Raw genomic sequence first — 14945 nt, 5'->3', positions numbered from 1 at the left:
TATCAAATACATCTCATAACCTCAAATATTAAAAGCAGTCAAGATTTAAATGATATCAAAACTATTAGAATTGGTTTATCCATTTTTATAATACACCATAAAACCAAGAATAAATCTTTATGGTTTTTCTCATTACTTATTTCATAATAATAAAACATAATGTGCAAGATAAATGTTATTTATGAATTAGAGTATAACAGAGAGGATTCCTTCACTGTCTGTGTGTATACTGAACTTTGGTTTTCAGCTTTTAGGAATAGCTGAAGAAGAATAATATATAAATATTCTAGAATAGCTCTAAACAATTTTTTGGAAATCATAATCAAAATGTTTTCTATATATTTAATGAAGAATAAAATAATATGCTATTTAAAAAGTAATTAGCCTAGAAGCTGAAGCATAATTTTGTTTTTGTTAATAAGAGGCAGAAAGAAGTCAGGATTGAAGTATTTCTCTATTTCATAATAGAATTTGATAAAATAAGTGTATCAGATAAGATAGGCTAGGTCATGCTCCAATAACAAACAACAAATTTGTATGACTTAAAACAAAGGCATGTGAATTAAAACAACAGCTCGTTTCTAACAAAAGCTATTATTTCCACTATGGGCTGGTGGAACAGGATCAGCCCCTCATAACGATTCAGAAGTACAGGCTGACAGAGCAACAACTCTCTATCTCAGAGGGGAAGGAGAGCTCTGGAGTTTCATCAGGGTAAATAACCACCCTCATCAGAAGGTGACGCTTCACATCTGCTCATAACTCATTGGCCAGAAAGAGTCACATAGTCCTAACCAATCTCAAAATTCCCATGAAATACAATCTAGTCAAAGTAGAAGGAAATGGAAAAGATCTGGTGAACTGTATCAGTGATTATCACAATACACTTTCACCTTCATCAAATAACACACACCAAATCTAAAATAAAATTATGTATTACTTTTACACAGTTTATTCCAGTGCAATGTGAAAAATATGAAGGTACCTGAAAATAATCTGTATGATATTTACAATGATCAGTGTCATGACCAGGAGCAGTGACTCACATCTGTAATCCCAGCACTCTGGGGGACGGAGGTAGGCAGATCACCTGAGCTCAGGAGTTTAAGACTGGCCTGGCCAATGTGGCAAAATTCTGTCTCTACTAAAAATACAAAAATTAGCTGGGCGTGGTGGCAGGTGTCTGTAATCCCAGTTATTCAAGAGGCTGAGGCACAAGAATCGCTTGAACCCAGAAGACAGAGGTTGCAATGAGCCGAGATCATGCCATTGCACTCCAGCCTGGGCAACAGAGTGAGACTGTCACAAAGCTCCACTACTTCAGCTGTTCAGAGCTGTGTTTCTTTCCAGATAATGATATATCTTATGGAGAAGTACTGAGAATAGCTGAAAAGAATTGCTTCGGTTTAAATATTCTAAATATTCAATATTAAATATTTATTATTATTAAATATTAAATATTATTTTTATTATATTTATTATTTATTATAATATTATTGATATTAATTATTAAATATTAAATATTGGGAAAAACATTGCTTTGATACTTTCTTCAATGCTGCTTTTCTCTGCTCTCACCAGACTCTCCTTCAAAAACAATGTACTTTTCAACAGAGGACGGAAGAGATCTAACGATTAAAGGAAAATTACTGTCACTCTTACCACTAACATTCACACAGTAGATCTGATTTCAGAAAATCACAACAAACCAATTACCGTATTTCTGACAGTCGTACTTCACCGTTAAGTGGAATATATGTAAGATGGGAAGGGACATGAAGCCTAAGAGGGGTTAACGGTGCCTTGATTGATCATTAGAGGAAGCTTCCTCCAAAACATTTTGAATCTTCTTTTCATATGTCATCCTGGAAGGTATATCCCTCACACCCAAGGTGTGTGTGGGTCCAAGAACTGTTGTACCCACAGTTTCTTTTGTAAGGTCTTTTGTAAGGTCCAAGAACTGTTGTAAATGCAGAAGTAAAAAAGAACCTACATGATGCTAAGAAAGAGTACTTATGAAAATACGGTATCTGTAAATTGATTTACTTAAAGCAATAAATTTTCCCCTGCCTCTTGGACTATGCCACACCATAAGAACTTGAAGTTGATGTAGCTTTAATTCTTGCTCTGTCTAATGACAAAGAACATTTGCCAAAGAGTATGATGAACAATGAAATCACTTAAAGTAGAGGCTTTCCATTTTACCCAACTGACAGCAAGAAATATATTTATATTATGATCCAATGCACATATACATATTGTTTCATGAAACAATAGTTACCCCTACTACATGTGATGCATTTTGATATTTTGTATCTTAATGTCTTTCTTTTAATGCTGGTCTCTATTCATTAAATTGATTTCACAGCCAACTAATGATTCACAGCACACAATTGGAAAACATAGGACTACAGAAAACAGAAATATGTAAGGCAATATCTGATTTATAGAGCAATCTGTGATAAAAATTGCTCTCAAAAATGTGTTATCTTGGAGGTGTAAATGGGTAAGCCAAGGTCTGGTGAAGCTAATATCCATAGGAGGTTCGATTTTATTCTATTCACTTCATTTTTCTATCCCTAACATACCAATTTTCCTATTAACCAGTGACAGTCTCTGACTGGCCAATTTCAAGGGCTTGCTCCTTCCAATCCTGCGGCAGGTGGAAACTGTTCCCCAAAGATAACAGATTCTGCAAATGTTACCAGATACAGGGAAAAGGCCTTTGAAGATGTGATTAAATTAAGGCTCTTCAGATTGAGAGAGTATTTTGGAGTAGCTCCGTGGATCCTAAATGCAATTACACATTCCTAAAAGGGAGACAGTGGGAATTCTGACACACATGGTGAAGGGAATGTGAAGAAGGAACAGAGATTTGAAGATGCTGGCCTTGAAGTCTAAAGTGATGTGGCCACAAGCCAATGAATGCCAGCAGCCACCAGAAGCTGGAAGAATCAAAGAACTGATTCTCCCCTAGAGTCTCTGGAGGGAACACAGCCCTGTCAACATCTTGATTTTGGCCCAGTGATGCTGATTTTGAATAAATGGTCTCTAAAAATGTGAGAGAATAAATTTCAGTTGCGCTACAACACCAAGTCTGTGGTATTTTATTATAGCGGCCTCAGGAAACTAATATGAACCCCATGAAAATGACTTAATAAAAGCGATAGTGCAAAGTACCTAAACAGTCACCTGAAACTCTATATACCTAGCTATGTTTCAAGAAAGATTCATGGTAGTTTCTAGTATTTCACAAAACATTGATAACACCAATAATTCATTCGTGAAAAGGGAAAAACAGGAAGGATATACAAGACGAAGCCAACAAGGTTTATGCAAATATATATATTAAAAACACATATACATATATATTATATATATACATATATATAAAATTGGCTCTTGCCTCGAGCCAATTAAAATTTGGCTTTAAACCAAATTTACAGCTTACAAGTAAAGGAAGTCTTCTTGTTTACATGATTAAGTAGCCATTAGATAAAAACAAGCCAACTCCACAGAAACAAGTACAAAAGACAAGATGAAATTTCTCCCAAGAGTTTCGCTCCTTAGGACTTCTTTTTTGGACTGCAGCCATGCATAGGATACTCACTACCCCTTTGTAAACGTAAATGTAGTCACTAGACCCAAATTTATGTCTGTTTACCATATGATATAGATTGATAACATGTCAAAACTTAACTTGATAAAAGCAAATCCTATAGCATAGATTGATTAGACGTCAAACTCTAACTTAAAAGTAAATTCTGTAGGAGGAAAGAGGGTGTAAATACAATATCCACTACTAGGTAGGCAACTCACTGCCGATATTAATTCCAGGGTACATTTTGGAATATTTATAAAATGCCTTGAATGATGCTCAGAAACGAGTACTGTTTCCTCACCCAAACTATCAAACATTGAGTACGTGCTGCATACAATGCCTATGGGATGTGGCTTGCTTGAAAACAGATTTAGTATGGAGTGAAATACTCACAGTGTTTTCTACTATCTGCCCAGCGAGGTCTAGATAACTACCGAGGAGACAAACGTTCCATCCCTACTCCCCGAAGAAGCTCCTGTGTCAATGGGGGAAAGTGCCCCTAACCCAGCTTAGCGGTAGCAAGGAAGGCTTGCAGTTGGTGATCCTAATTAACTATTAGAGGATGAGCAGACAGATGGAAGGGGAGGGGGATAGCGCCGAAAGTCGGTCAGAAAGACCATACAGCACACACATCGCCATTGCTTCAGAGCTTTTGGGGGAAGGTCTGTAGCCATTCCCAACAAAATATACTACCGAACCCTGCAAGCCCTTCCAGAGAGCCAGCCCTCCCTAACTCTCCCCACCCCTCCCTAACTCTTCCCAGCGGCTCCTCCGCACAGGGGGCGGTGCTAGCCTCACTGCGCAGGCGCCAGGTACACCTCGGAGGCCTCAGGAGGGGGAGCCAGTAACTCCGGGTCCACTAGGCCTCCGCTCTAGCCGCCAAGCTTCTGTTTCTCTACTGCTCCCCGTAATAGTTGCCTGCGCGAGGTTGGAGCCGGGTAGGGGGCGGGCCTTCCGGGACGAGGGCGCGTGGGTGAGGAAGGTCAGGTCCAGGTAAGGCTGTCAGTGACTTTTGGGGGTCTGCAGCGGGGGAGATGACTGTAGAGGTCTACAGGTGTCTCCAACCTTGTAGAGTCGCCAGGAATAGGGAGAATCCATTTCATTAGTGATCAGTTCGGGCGGTTCACGTGCATCACACAAATAACTCGGCCTTTTCCTGCGTCAGTTGGGGGATTTCTTAAACGTAGGATACCCGCGTTTCCGCTGCTGTAATTTCCTCTCAGGCGCAGTTACTCTCTTCCAGATGGGTTAACAGTAGTAGAAGGCTCAGTTTCTCTGCTAACCACACGGCCTTCTGCACCGTAGCTTTGGGTGGTGGGTTGCAGATTAATTTTGTAACCACCGTAAGAAAAATACGGTAAGGTGATATTTAAGAAAAATGTTTGTGAAATGTGCTCCCGAGTCAAACGTCGGTTAACTTGACACTACTACAGTTCCCATCACAGTCAGGCATGATCGAGTCAGGTGGAGGGAGTTGAAGATTGTTCTTGCTGAACTAAATGCAGCTAATACACTTTTAGTGCCGTTGATGCCTCTGTGACTCCGTAAAATAATCGGTACCGGGCTTTTTTTTAAGGCATTCTGTTGAGATTGTTTTTATGTTTAGATTGTTTCTATGACAACGTGTGTACACTGTGAGTTCCTTGGATCCTGATGGTTATTAGGGTAGGCACTGTGCCGTGAATTTTGCATGTTAGCTTCACATCGCAGGTAGTATGACTGTCCTCGTGTGGTCGATGAGAGAACCTGGCAGAGAATAAGCACCATTTAAAACACGACGTGACCATTAAAAGGCAGAGGCGAGATTCCAACCAGCTTTTTTATTCTGCAGCTGGTGCGTTCTGCTAACCAATGGTTTCTGGGAAACTGGAGAAAGCTCTCTCCCAGAACGATTTACAGACACACATACATACACGTATCAGCATACAGATTTACACTTCCACTGTTTTCAGAACGCTGAAGCACATCCAGGTTAAGAACTCTTGCACTTCATCTTTACCTTTCAAAGAGAAAAGGCAAACCTAATACAAAGCCACTTATTGAAATAATCTTTTAAATGCATCAGACCTATCAAAAAGATGAAAGAAGTTTGCCCTTTTATGCCAAAGTAAAAATATGGGAATTTTCTTCTCATGTGAGCTTAATTTGTTTTGCTCAGCACATTTGAGTAATTTGTTTTTGCTTAGCATTTTCAGTTCCAGTTAACCTATTTCATGATAGTACAGGTTTCTTTAGTTCACATTTTGAGGAAAGTAACACTTAAAGTGACTTGTTTTGTACTCCCTGAGAATGGTTTCATGTGAATCAAAATGTAATTGACATGCACATTGTAAGAAAATCTCCCCCTTCATTCTTCGTGAGAGACATGTGTCTGTGCACTGTGGAAGGAAACAACAAAGCAGTGTCATTGGTAATTGTTAAAACCACTTTCCGTTTCCTCCTGTTTAGCAAGCCTGGGCCTGTTTCTAGTAAGGGATTTAGGTTTGAAGAGGCTTATTCCCTTTCTCTGTCATAAAATTTTAGGACTTGGATTGTATGATATAACCATGTTCCAGCCGATTCTAATGTGACCTTTTTACTTACAAGTTATGTATCCCAGTAATCTGCCACGTTCCAAAATGGGCATGGAGATAACAGCAGCATCCTGTGATGGCTTCAGTGACTACTGTCCTACTGAGTCCCTTCTTCCTCCTGGCTACCTTGGCAAGTTACCAAGGTGCTGGTCCTCTCCCTATGTTTCTCTGTCTGTCAGTCTTTGTAGGTGAGGTCATCATTCCAGGGAGGCACGAAGTTTTTACTGTATGGAATATGTATCTGTCTGTCTTTTTTTTTTTTTTAACATGATTAAGAACAAGGAATAAATGTGTCTATGTAGAACGTATGAAAACCAAACTTACAGTTCTGGGCTCGTTCTTTTTTGTGAATTACCATTTCTACTGAGTGCCACTGTTACTCATTTTCGCACTAGTCCTGCAAGCTTTGTTTTCAGAAAAGGAAACTCAGGTTTAGAGAGGATGAGTAACGGTTCACAATAACCCAAGGATTAAGTGACAGAGCCAGTAGTCGAACCAGGCCTCAGGAATCCCTGTTGCCTGTTCATTTACAAACAAAGGGACTTGGAGTTCAGAACAGAGTCCTGAAAACACTGTAACAAACTGGTAGTTCCCAGACCAGCTTACAGATACTGTGGAAAAACTCTGCAATTACAGCAGAAATCTATTCCGATGACACAATGGTAATTAAGCAAAACAAAACAAAGTTGATGAAGAAACTGTTGTTTTTTAATCTAATGTTTGGAAAAAGATAATTTTAAAGGGCAAAGGAAGAGAAAAAGCATGCAAAGAAACTAGGTGACTTCTGGACATTTGCAAGGCTTTTTAGAGGTTAATGGCACTGGTTTGTTTATACATTAAACTGTTAAATCACTTTTCTTCACCTTGAGACTATAACCCTAGTCCTAACAATCCTTCCAGATGGGTTCACAGTAGAAGGCTCGATCCCACCCCCCGCCAACCAGAGTTGGGAAAGAAGTGAATCAGGAAGCTGAGAATGCTGAATGGAAAAGGAAGAACAGGCTGCAGAAGGTGGGAAGACAGGGGTGGACGTTGGATCTGACAGTTCTACCATTGCCAGCCTTCAGGTGGCACTATTGACCGAAGATTGCTTGGTGGGTGTTCTGAATGGTTTTGAGGTTGACAGTTGGTTTGAGATCAGCCTCTGCCTTTTTTTTTTTTTTTTTTTTTGACACCTAATCTTGCTCTGTCACTCAGGCTAGAGTACAGTGGTGCAATCATAACTCAGTGTAACCTCAAACTCCTGTGCTCAAGCGATGCCCCTCCTCACACTCCACAAGTAGCTGGAACTACCGGTGTGCACTACCATACCAGACTGATTTTCTTATTTTCTTTTCTTTTTTTATCTGTAAAAACAAGGTTTTGCCATGTTGCCTCGGCTGATCTTGAAGTCCTGGCCTCAAGTAATCGTCCCATCTCAGCCTCTCAAAGTATGGGATTATAGGCATGAGCTACCATGGCCAGCCTCCTCTGTTCATGGATCTTGAAATAGGCATTGAAACTTCCTTAATTTAAACACGGTTTGTTGTCTTGCAAGAACTATTTTGAAATTCACTTGGCACCATTCTTATGTAGGAGGGTTTTTTGGTACATTTCTCCCATTGGTTTTTCAAGGTTTATGCCTTTTTCCTGCTTGAATATCAGCACCTTTTCATCTCAGCTGAACTGTTTCCCAGGATAGTCTCTGAGCCAGCAAAGATTCTCATCTCACTACTAAAATTTCTCATAAATTGGCATATTCTGCCAACAATGACCCCGACGTCTGGTCTAAACTGAGTTGAGATAGTTATTCCACCAGCAGCTCTCTTGATTTTTATGTATCCCCTGTATAGTTTTTTATGTCTATTAGCTGTAATTTGTTCATATCATGGATATCATTCTTAGACCTATTTCAGTGTTGTGTGCCTCTGAAGAGAAAGCTACTGTTTTCGGCTGATAAGAACTTAGCTAGTTTGCATTAAAACAGAATATATAAGATGGAAGATACAGCAAGTAACCTCACACTTCATACGTGCCTTCTATTTAGTAAGAAAATGAATCTTTTGAGCTGTTGGATTTATTTCTATAGGGCTACTGTCTGTTTGTTTTTCCCAAATGGCTCTCAGTCTCTAGGCAAAATTCAGTTCAGTAACCTAGAAGCCAAATGACCTCATAACTCATTAGCAGCTCTCAGAGCCTTCTGGAGCCCTTGAGGAGAACAGTGTTCAAAGGACTGATAATAAAAACAACAGCATAATTATGTCTCTGCCATGATTACACCTTTTGATGGCAAGCAGTCAGCATATTAATGCTGCAGATTGCTTAGGTGGGTGTTTTCTGAAGGTATAATAATGCCGGACTAGGATAACTTGTTTCCCTGTCTTCTTCATCCCCAGCCTACAAATAGGTAAACTGACTGTCAGTAAATAACCTGGTGAATCACGAAATAGTTGGTTGTAAAGGAGGCAGTACAGCAAGGAAGTAATAGCATGTAAACACAAAATGTAAAAATCGCAGCTGTAAAGCATGAAAAGGAAATAGCCATTTGGCCGGTAGATACTTCTCCACTCCTAGGCATGTCGTGCCAACACTGCACGGATCCATGAGCGGCTTGCTGTGTTTGCATTTTCTAAAGTATTCATTAGCTAATCTTGGAATTTCTTACCCTAACCTGTTTATCTTTCTTCTCATTTTCTATAGGAACTCTAACTCCTTGCCACTCAAGAAATGTCCTCCCTTTCAGAATATGCCTTGCGCATGTCTCGTCTCAGTGCCCGGCTATTTGGTGAAGTTGTCAGGCCTACTGATTCCAAGTCTATGAAAGTGGTGAAACTGTTTAGTGAACTGCCCTTGGCCAAGAAGAAGGAGACTTATGACTGGTATCCAAATCACCACACTTACGCTGAACTCATGCAGACACTCCGATTTCTTGGACTCTACAGGTGATGACAAACACAAAGAGGGACCTATGAGAGACTTTTTTTTTAGTAGATCAGAAAAGGAAAAAACTTAGCCTTTCTATCCTTGTAGTTTTGTTCTTACAATAGAGCCTAGGTAGTTCAAAAGGTACAGTTTACAGAAGAAAGGCTTCTTTCAAAATACCCATAATGGAGAGAACAAAAAAAAAGGAAATTCATGCTTGTTGGAAGATATATTTTAATTATGTCTACAACATGACTAATGTTGAATAGAAACTGAGCTGTAGAGAGGTGTCTGATAATTTGTTAATCTAAGAGCACTCTAAAAAGGATGCCGAGAGGCCAGGCGCGGTGGCTCACACCTGTAATCCCAGCACTTAGGGAGGGATTGGTGGGTGGATCAGGAGGTCAAGAAATCAAGACCATCCTGGCCAACCTGGTGAAACCCCGTCTCTACTAAAAATACAAAAATTAGCTGGGTGTGGTGGTACACGCCTGTAGTCCCAGCTACTCAGGAGGCTGAGACAGGAGAATTGCTTGAACCCAGGAGGTGGAGGTTGCAGTGAGCCGAGATCACGCCACTTCACTCCAGCCTGGTGACAGTGAGACTCCGTCTCGAGAAAAAAACAAAGATGCAGAGAAAAACTGGCCTAAGTACTGAGGAAGAAAGCCCCAGAAACACCACCAGGGCAGTGGGCTCTTGTTGTCAGATGAACAGAATCCCTGACCCACACTTGATCTGCTGCTTAACTGGTATGTGGGAGCCTTCTTTCTCTTCTGGTGGCATTTTTGTTGACATTTCTTCCTACTCTCTTCTGGCATCTTTATTTTACACCCTTTCTGAAATATTAATTTGGTCTGGATAAGCTGTAGTTTGCCGTTAAGGATAATACATAAATCACACAGGTTCTTTACACCATATGTTTGTATGTGTGTGTATGTCTAGGAAGTAGGTGCTTAGGACTGTATGCGTCTCTTAAAAAGAAAAAAGATCAGGCCAGGCACAATGGCTCAAGCCTGTAATCCCAGCACTTTGGGAGGCCGAGGCAGGCGGATCACCTGAGGTCAGGAGTTTGAGACTAGCTTGGCCAACATGGTGAAACCCTGTCTCTACTGAAAATACAAAAATTAGCTGGGCGTGGTGTCACACTCCTGTAATTCCAACTACTTGGGAGGCTGAGGCAGGAGAATTGCTTGAACCCACGAGATGGAGGTTGCAGTGAGCCGAGATCATGCCACTATACTCCAAACTGGGCGACAAAGCAAGACTCTATCTCAAAAAAAAAAAAAAAATCAAATACCTATGTGATCCTTTTCATTAAATTAATTTTTTGGCCAGGTACGATAGTTCACAGCTTAATCCCAGCACTTTGGGAGGCCAAGGCGGGCAGACCACTTGAGGTCAGGAGTTCTAGAACAGCCTGGCCAACATAGTGAAACCCCGTCTCTACTAAAAATACACAAATTAGCTGGGCGTGGTGGTACATTCCTGTAATCCCAGCTACTTGGGAGGCTGGGGGCAGGAGAATCGCTTGAACTCAGGAGGCAGAGGTTACAGTGAGCTGAGATTGTGCCACTGCACTCCAGCAACAGAGCGAGATTCAGTCTCAAAAAGAAAAATTATTTTTTTTAATTACCAAACTAATACATGCGCATTACAAAAGAATTCAAATAGTACATAATTGTACAAAGTTAAAATACCATCTTTTTAAAAATTTAACAAGTTACAATTGGACTTGTCTTTGGGCAACAATACTAAAATTACTTGGAACCATTTATTCTAATACAATAGAATTAATAGTACAGCATAACATTTATTCCAAATCACTAAAGATTGGTATATTCACTGTCCAGTGGCTATTTCTTACGTACCTTCCAGGTGCAGGCACCTAAGATGGCACTATGGGAACAGCGGTGAACAAAATAGATGTGCTTGGTTAACATATCAGAGGTTACAATCTATGACATGTTTTGAATGTTTGGAATTGCTTTGGGACTACCTCTCTTGCCATCGGTCTGGGCTCAGAAAATAAAAACTAATTTTATTATAACCCGAAATAAAATATTGGGAGGCAGGTATCCTGAGGAGATTATAACCCAGGAAAAAATCACATTCAGCTATTTTATCTTTTTGCTGCTGCTGTCTGTTTGAAGAATAAAGACTTAGCTATCTTTGGGGACAGGGAAAAATTACTTCAGGTATCCATAGAAAAACGTATTTTCACGTAGTCCCTAGATATAGTAAATGACACCTCTAATGCTAGGCCTCCTGTGGCATCACTAGACAGTCTCCAATAAAGAAAATATTATTCAGATACCTGCAAAAGAGGGAGGGAAGCACCAGTTCTCAGAAACAATTGATTCATTCAGTTAACCAGGTGCCCAACTTGTGTCATCAACAGAGACAGAGTCGCCAGAAAGCTATCTTTCTGTCCAACAGTTGATGAGAATGAGGGAGGGACAGAAGGGGGGAAAAATAAGTAAATTATGTGATCTGTTACAAAGTTGAACATGCTATGGAAAAAAATAGTAGAGCCGGCTGAGCAGGATCCAGAATGCCGACGGGGCCTGCAGTGGGTGGGGAGAGGCCAGATTACAGGATGAAACAGGACAGTCAGGGTCAGCCTCGTTGAGGAGTCGAGGTTTAAGCAGAGGCTTGAAGGTGGCGAGTGAACCAAGTAGGACTTGGGGAAGAGCTTGCAAGGCAGAGGGGCAAGAGCACGGCAAAGGCCTTGAGGTGGGAGTGTTCCTTTCCAGGAGGCGTGCAGGTTACGGGGTGTGGGACTGGAGACAGGTTGCAAGGGGCTGTGAGGCCGTAGTAAGGACGATGGCATTTGCTCTGGTTGAAATGGGGAACCATTTGCAGGGCTATGAACAGGAGTGGCATGATCTGACATATATTTTAGAAGAATGACAGCAGATGCACTGTTGAGAATTATTTGGGGACACTCACCACTAATCCCAAAGAGTTGTATACTGTCCGTGATGTTCACGGATAGCCTAGAGCGTTAAAACTTAAGCTCAGCAAACCCCTCTCTTACATTTGATTCATACACTGTTATTATCCATGCTTTACAGGTGAGGAAACTAAGGTGCAGGGAGGTAAGGCCACTTATCCAAGGTGACAGATCTAGTAAATGGTGGAGCCATGATATGAACCCAGGTTCACATGGGATCCAGAGCTTACATGTTTAAACACCATACCATTCTTTAGGTATCTGGGCTTAAGATGTAGACTTTTTTTTTTTATAGTATAAGCAATCATCAACTTCTATGCCATCTGCATACTTACATAGCCCTGGCTGCTTTGATTGCTTTAGTATCTGTCTTTTGATTTGGCTTCTTCTGCCTGAGCCTTTCCCCAGCAGCCTTTTTGTGGGAGTTACCTACTGCCACTAAGGTTTCACCATGTTGGCCAGGCTGAGCTTCCTCTAGACCTCACCCCATTCTGAGTAGATGCTAGTTCCTAGGGCAGTCAGGGTCTCTGTGTAGCTATTGAAGCTGATGCCCACTTTTTCTCTTCTCTGTGTTTAGTCTTAGTGTTGCAGGGAAATTTGGGGTAATCACTAGTATTGTGTCATTGTTATGTAGGTTTACATAGGCTGACCTGGGAATTCCACTGCAGCTTGTGGCATTGTTTCTGTGAGGGGAAACGGACTTACAAGCGAACTTTTGGAATATACTGCATCTCTATGATAGGGACTCCCTATACTTTTTGTACACCAAGCTGAGCGTGTGGCCAACTTGTAAAAGTCAAAGATTGATAACCAGAATGACCCAAGAAAACAGCGCTAGATCAGTGTGCTTTTCTACTCTCGTAAAAATAACTGGTTAATTATTTTTTCCTTCTTCATTCAGAGATGAGCATCAGGATTTTATGGATGAGCAGAAACGACTAAAGAAGCTTCGTGGAAAGGAGAAACCAAAGAAAGGAGAAGGGAAAAGAGCAGCAAAAAGGAAATAGTGTTGGTCCCTCAAGAGGGAGAATTTCTTCCTCAGTGGCAGAGAGAAGAAAGTGCATTTATTGTCTTTCCACATATTGGAGGAATGTCATCTTCCTAAATGAAGGTTATTTGGAGGAACACAGTCATCTCCTTGTTGAAATCTAGTCCGGTTACATTGTGGCTGGTTTCTTGAACACAGTCTAACTGTGCACAATTATTTTGGCCTTGGCCATGTAATGTGAGGTTTACCTGATTCTCTAATGAAATAAATACCTAAGTTATTGTTTGACGATTTGTTTGGGGTGGGGTAGGATGGTGGGGGAATGGAGGGGAAACCTCATTAAGTGAGCGTCCTATAGTGTCCTCATCTCTCCCTTTTTGCTTACTCATTCACCCAGCCCTAAACTTCTTTCATCTTGGGCCCTTCAGCCACTGTCTCCACCACCAAGCTCACAAACTTTCTGTGTGTCTTCACCTACTCCTTTGAGAAATCTATTAAGATGAATTTGTAGGGTAAGTATCTTTTAAAAGGAAGTATTGAATACCTGCTCTATACAAGATATTGGGGCCCTGGTAATACAAGTGGTTAGCAAATACTCCCTACCTCATGTAAGTTTCAGTCTTGTGGGAGGGACTAATATTACATAATTACATACAATTATATTACATGCTACAAAGGAAAAAGTCAGACTTCTGTAAGAGCATGGATGGATGGATGGATGAATGCAGAGAGAGACAGCCAGAAGCCCAAACCACGTTAGGGAATTTAAATAAAGCTTCCCTAAAGAAATGATATTTAAGCCGGGCATGGTGGCTCACGCCTATAATCCCAACACTTTGGGAGGCCGAAGTGGGTGGATCACAAGGTCAAGAGATCGAGACCATTTTGGCCAACATGATGAAACCCCATCTACTAAATATATAAAAATTAGCTGGGCGTCGTGGCATGCACCTGTAATCTCAGCTACTTGGGAGGCTGAGGCAAGAGAATCACTTGAATCCGGGAGGCAGAGGTTGCAGTGAGTTGAGATCACGCCACTGCACTCCAACCTGGCAACAGAGCAAGACTCCGTCTCAAAAAAAAAAAAAGGTATTTAAGCTGAACCTTGAAGGATAAATAAGAGGTCGCCAAAAGGAAAATGGTGAGAAATGTGTTTGAGGCAGAGAATACCATTTGCAAAGCCCTAGGTATGAAGAAATTGTCTGTTCAAGGAATAATGATTTGTTCATGATTGGCCATAAGAAAACAGAGGCCAGATCATGAAAGGCTTTGCAAGTTCTGTGGAAAAGCTTGAACATAACTAGAAGTTCTATGAGAGATGATTGTTGTATAGATTTGAGTAGCTTGCTGCTGGTTTTATTGTATTCCAGCAATGAGTTTCCAAAGAAATTGTGAAGGCTTGGCCAGGCAAGGTGGCTCAGGCCTGTAATTCCAGCACTTTGGGAGGCCGAGGCAGGTGGATCACGAGGTCAAGAAATCAAGACCATTCTGGCTAACACGGTGAAACCCCGTCTCTACTAAAAAAATACAAAAAATTAGCAGGGTGTGGTGGCAGGCACCTGTAGTCCCAGCTACTCAGGAGGCTGAGGCAGGAGAATGGCATAAACCCTGGAGGCAGAGCTTGCAGTAAGCTGAGATCGTGCCACTGCACTCCAGCCTAGGCGATAAAGCGAGACTCCGTCTCAAAAAAAAAGAAAAAATTGTGAAGGCTCTCTGATTTTTTTTTCCCAAGAGTTGTTCTGAATCTTTAGCATGTCCAGTAAAAACATAAAATTAATGATCTTAACCATATTTAAGTGTACAATAGTGTCAATATTCAAATATATGTATTATTCAAAAAATAATCAAAATATGAAAGTATTTTAGTGCAATAGTATTTATTGGAGTATGTGTAGCAGCTACTCCAGCCACGGTTTTCTTTCTCTGTAA

The 14945-nt window shown here is 40.9% G+C and overlaps 1 protein-coding gene across 5 annotated transcripts; it reads left to right on the top strand.

Moving 5' to 3' along the window:
- Nucleotides 1-4508: 4508 nt before the first annotated feature.
- Nucleotides 4509-13301, top strand: MRPS33 (mitochondrial ribosomal protein S33). 5 transcript variants are annotated; one of them, XM_023184929.2, is made up of 4 exons: nt 4545-4594; nt 7075-7185; nt 8854-9095; nt 12930-13301. In XM_023184929.2, the coding sequence occupies exons 3-4, from the start codon at nt 8881-8883 to the stop codon at nt 13033-13035; spliced, it is 321 nt and encodes a 106-aa protein (XP_023040697.1). In that variant the 5' UTR covers nt 4545-4594; nt 7075-7185; nt 8854-8880; the 3' UTR covers nt 13036-13301. The 5 variants fall into 5 exon arrangements, with proteins under 5 accessions (XP_023040696.1, XP_023040697.1, XP_023040695.1 ...); XM_023184927.2 differs by having other exon boundaries at nt 7075-7268; XM_023184925.1 differs by having other exon boundaries at nt 8897-9095; nt 12930-13297.
- Nucleotides 13302-14945: the final 1644 nt, after the last annotated feature.

This window comes from Piliocolobus tephrosceles, chromosome 8 (genome assembly GCF_002776525.5).
Source record: "Piliocolobus tephrosceles isolate RC106 chromosome 8, ASM277652v3, whole genome shotgun sequence".
In the NCBI taxonomy this organism is placed as follows: Eukaryota; Metazoa; Chordata; class Mammalia; order Primates; family Cercopithecidae; genus Piliocolobus; species Piliocolobus tephrosceles.
Note: the sequence above shows the minus strand (reverse complement) of the source record. Positions and strands in the feature narration are given on the sequence as shown.

Excerpts from the sequence above, each read along its gene's own strand:
- MRPS33 (XM_023184925.1), top strand. The coding sequence starts at position 7,158 with ATGGAAAAGGAAGAACAGGCTGCAGAAG. Across the intron at positions 7,186-8,896 it reads GGAAGAACAGGCTGCAGAAG|AATATGCCTTGCGCATGTCT; the intron begins GTGGGAAGACAG and ends CCTCCCTTTCAG. Across the intron at positions 9,096-12,929 it reads CGATTTCTTGGACTCTACAG|AGATGAGCATCAGGATTTTA; the intron begins GTGATGACAAAC and ends TTCTTCATTCAG.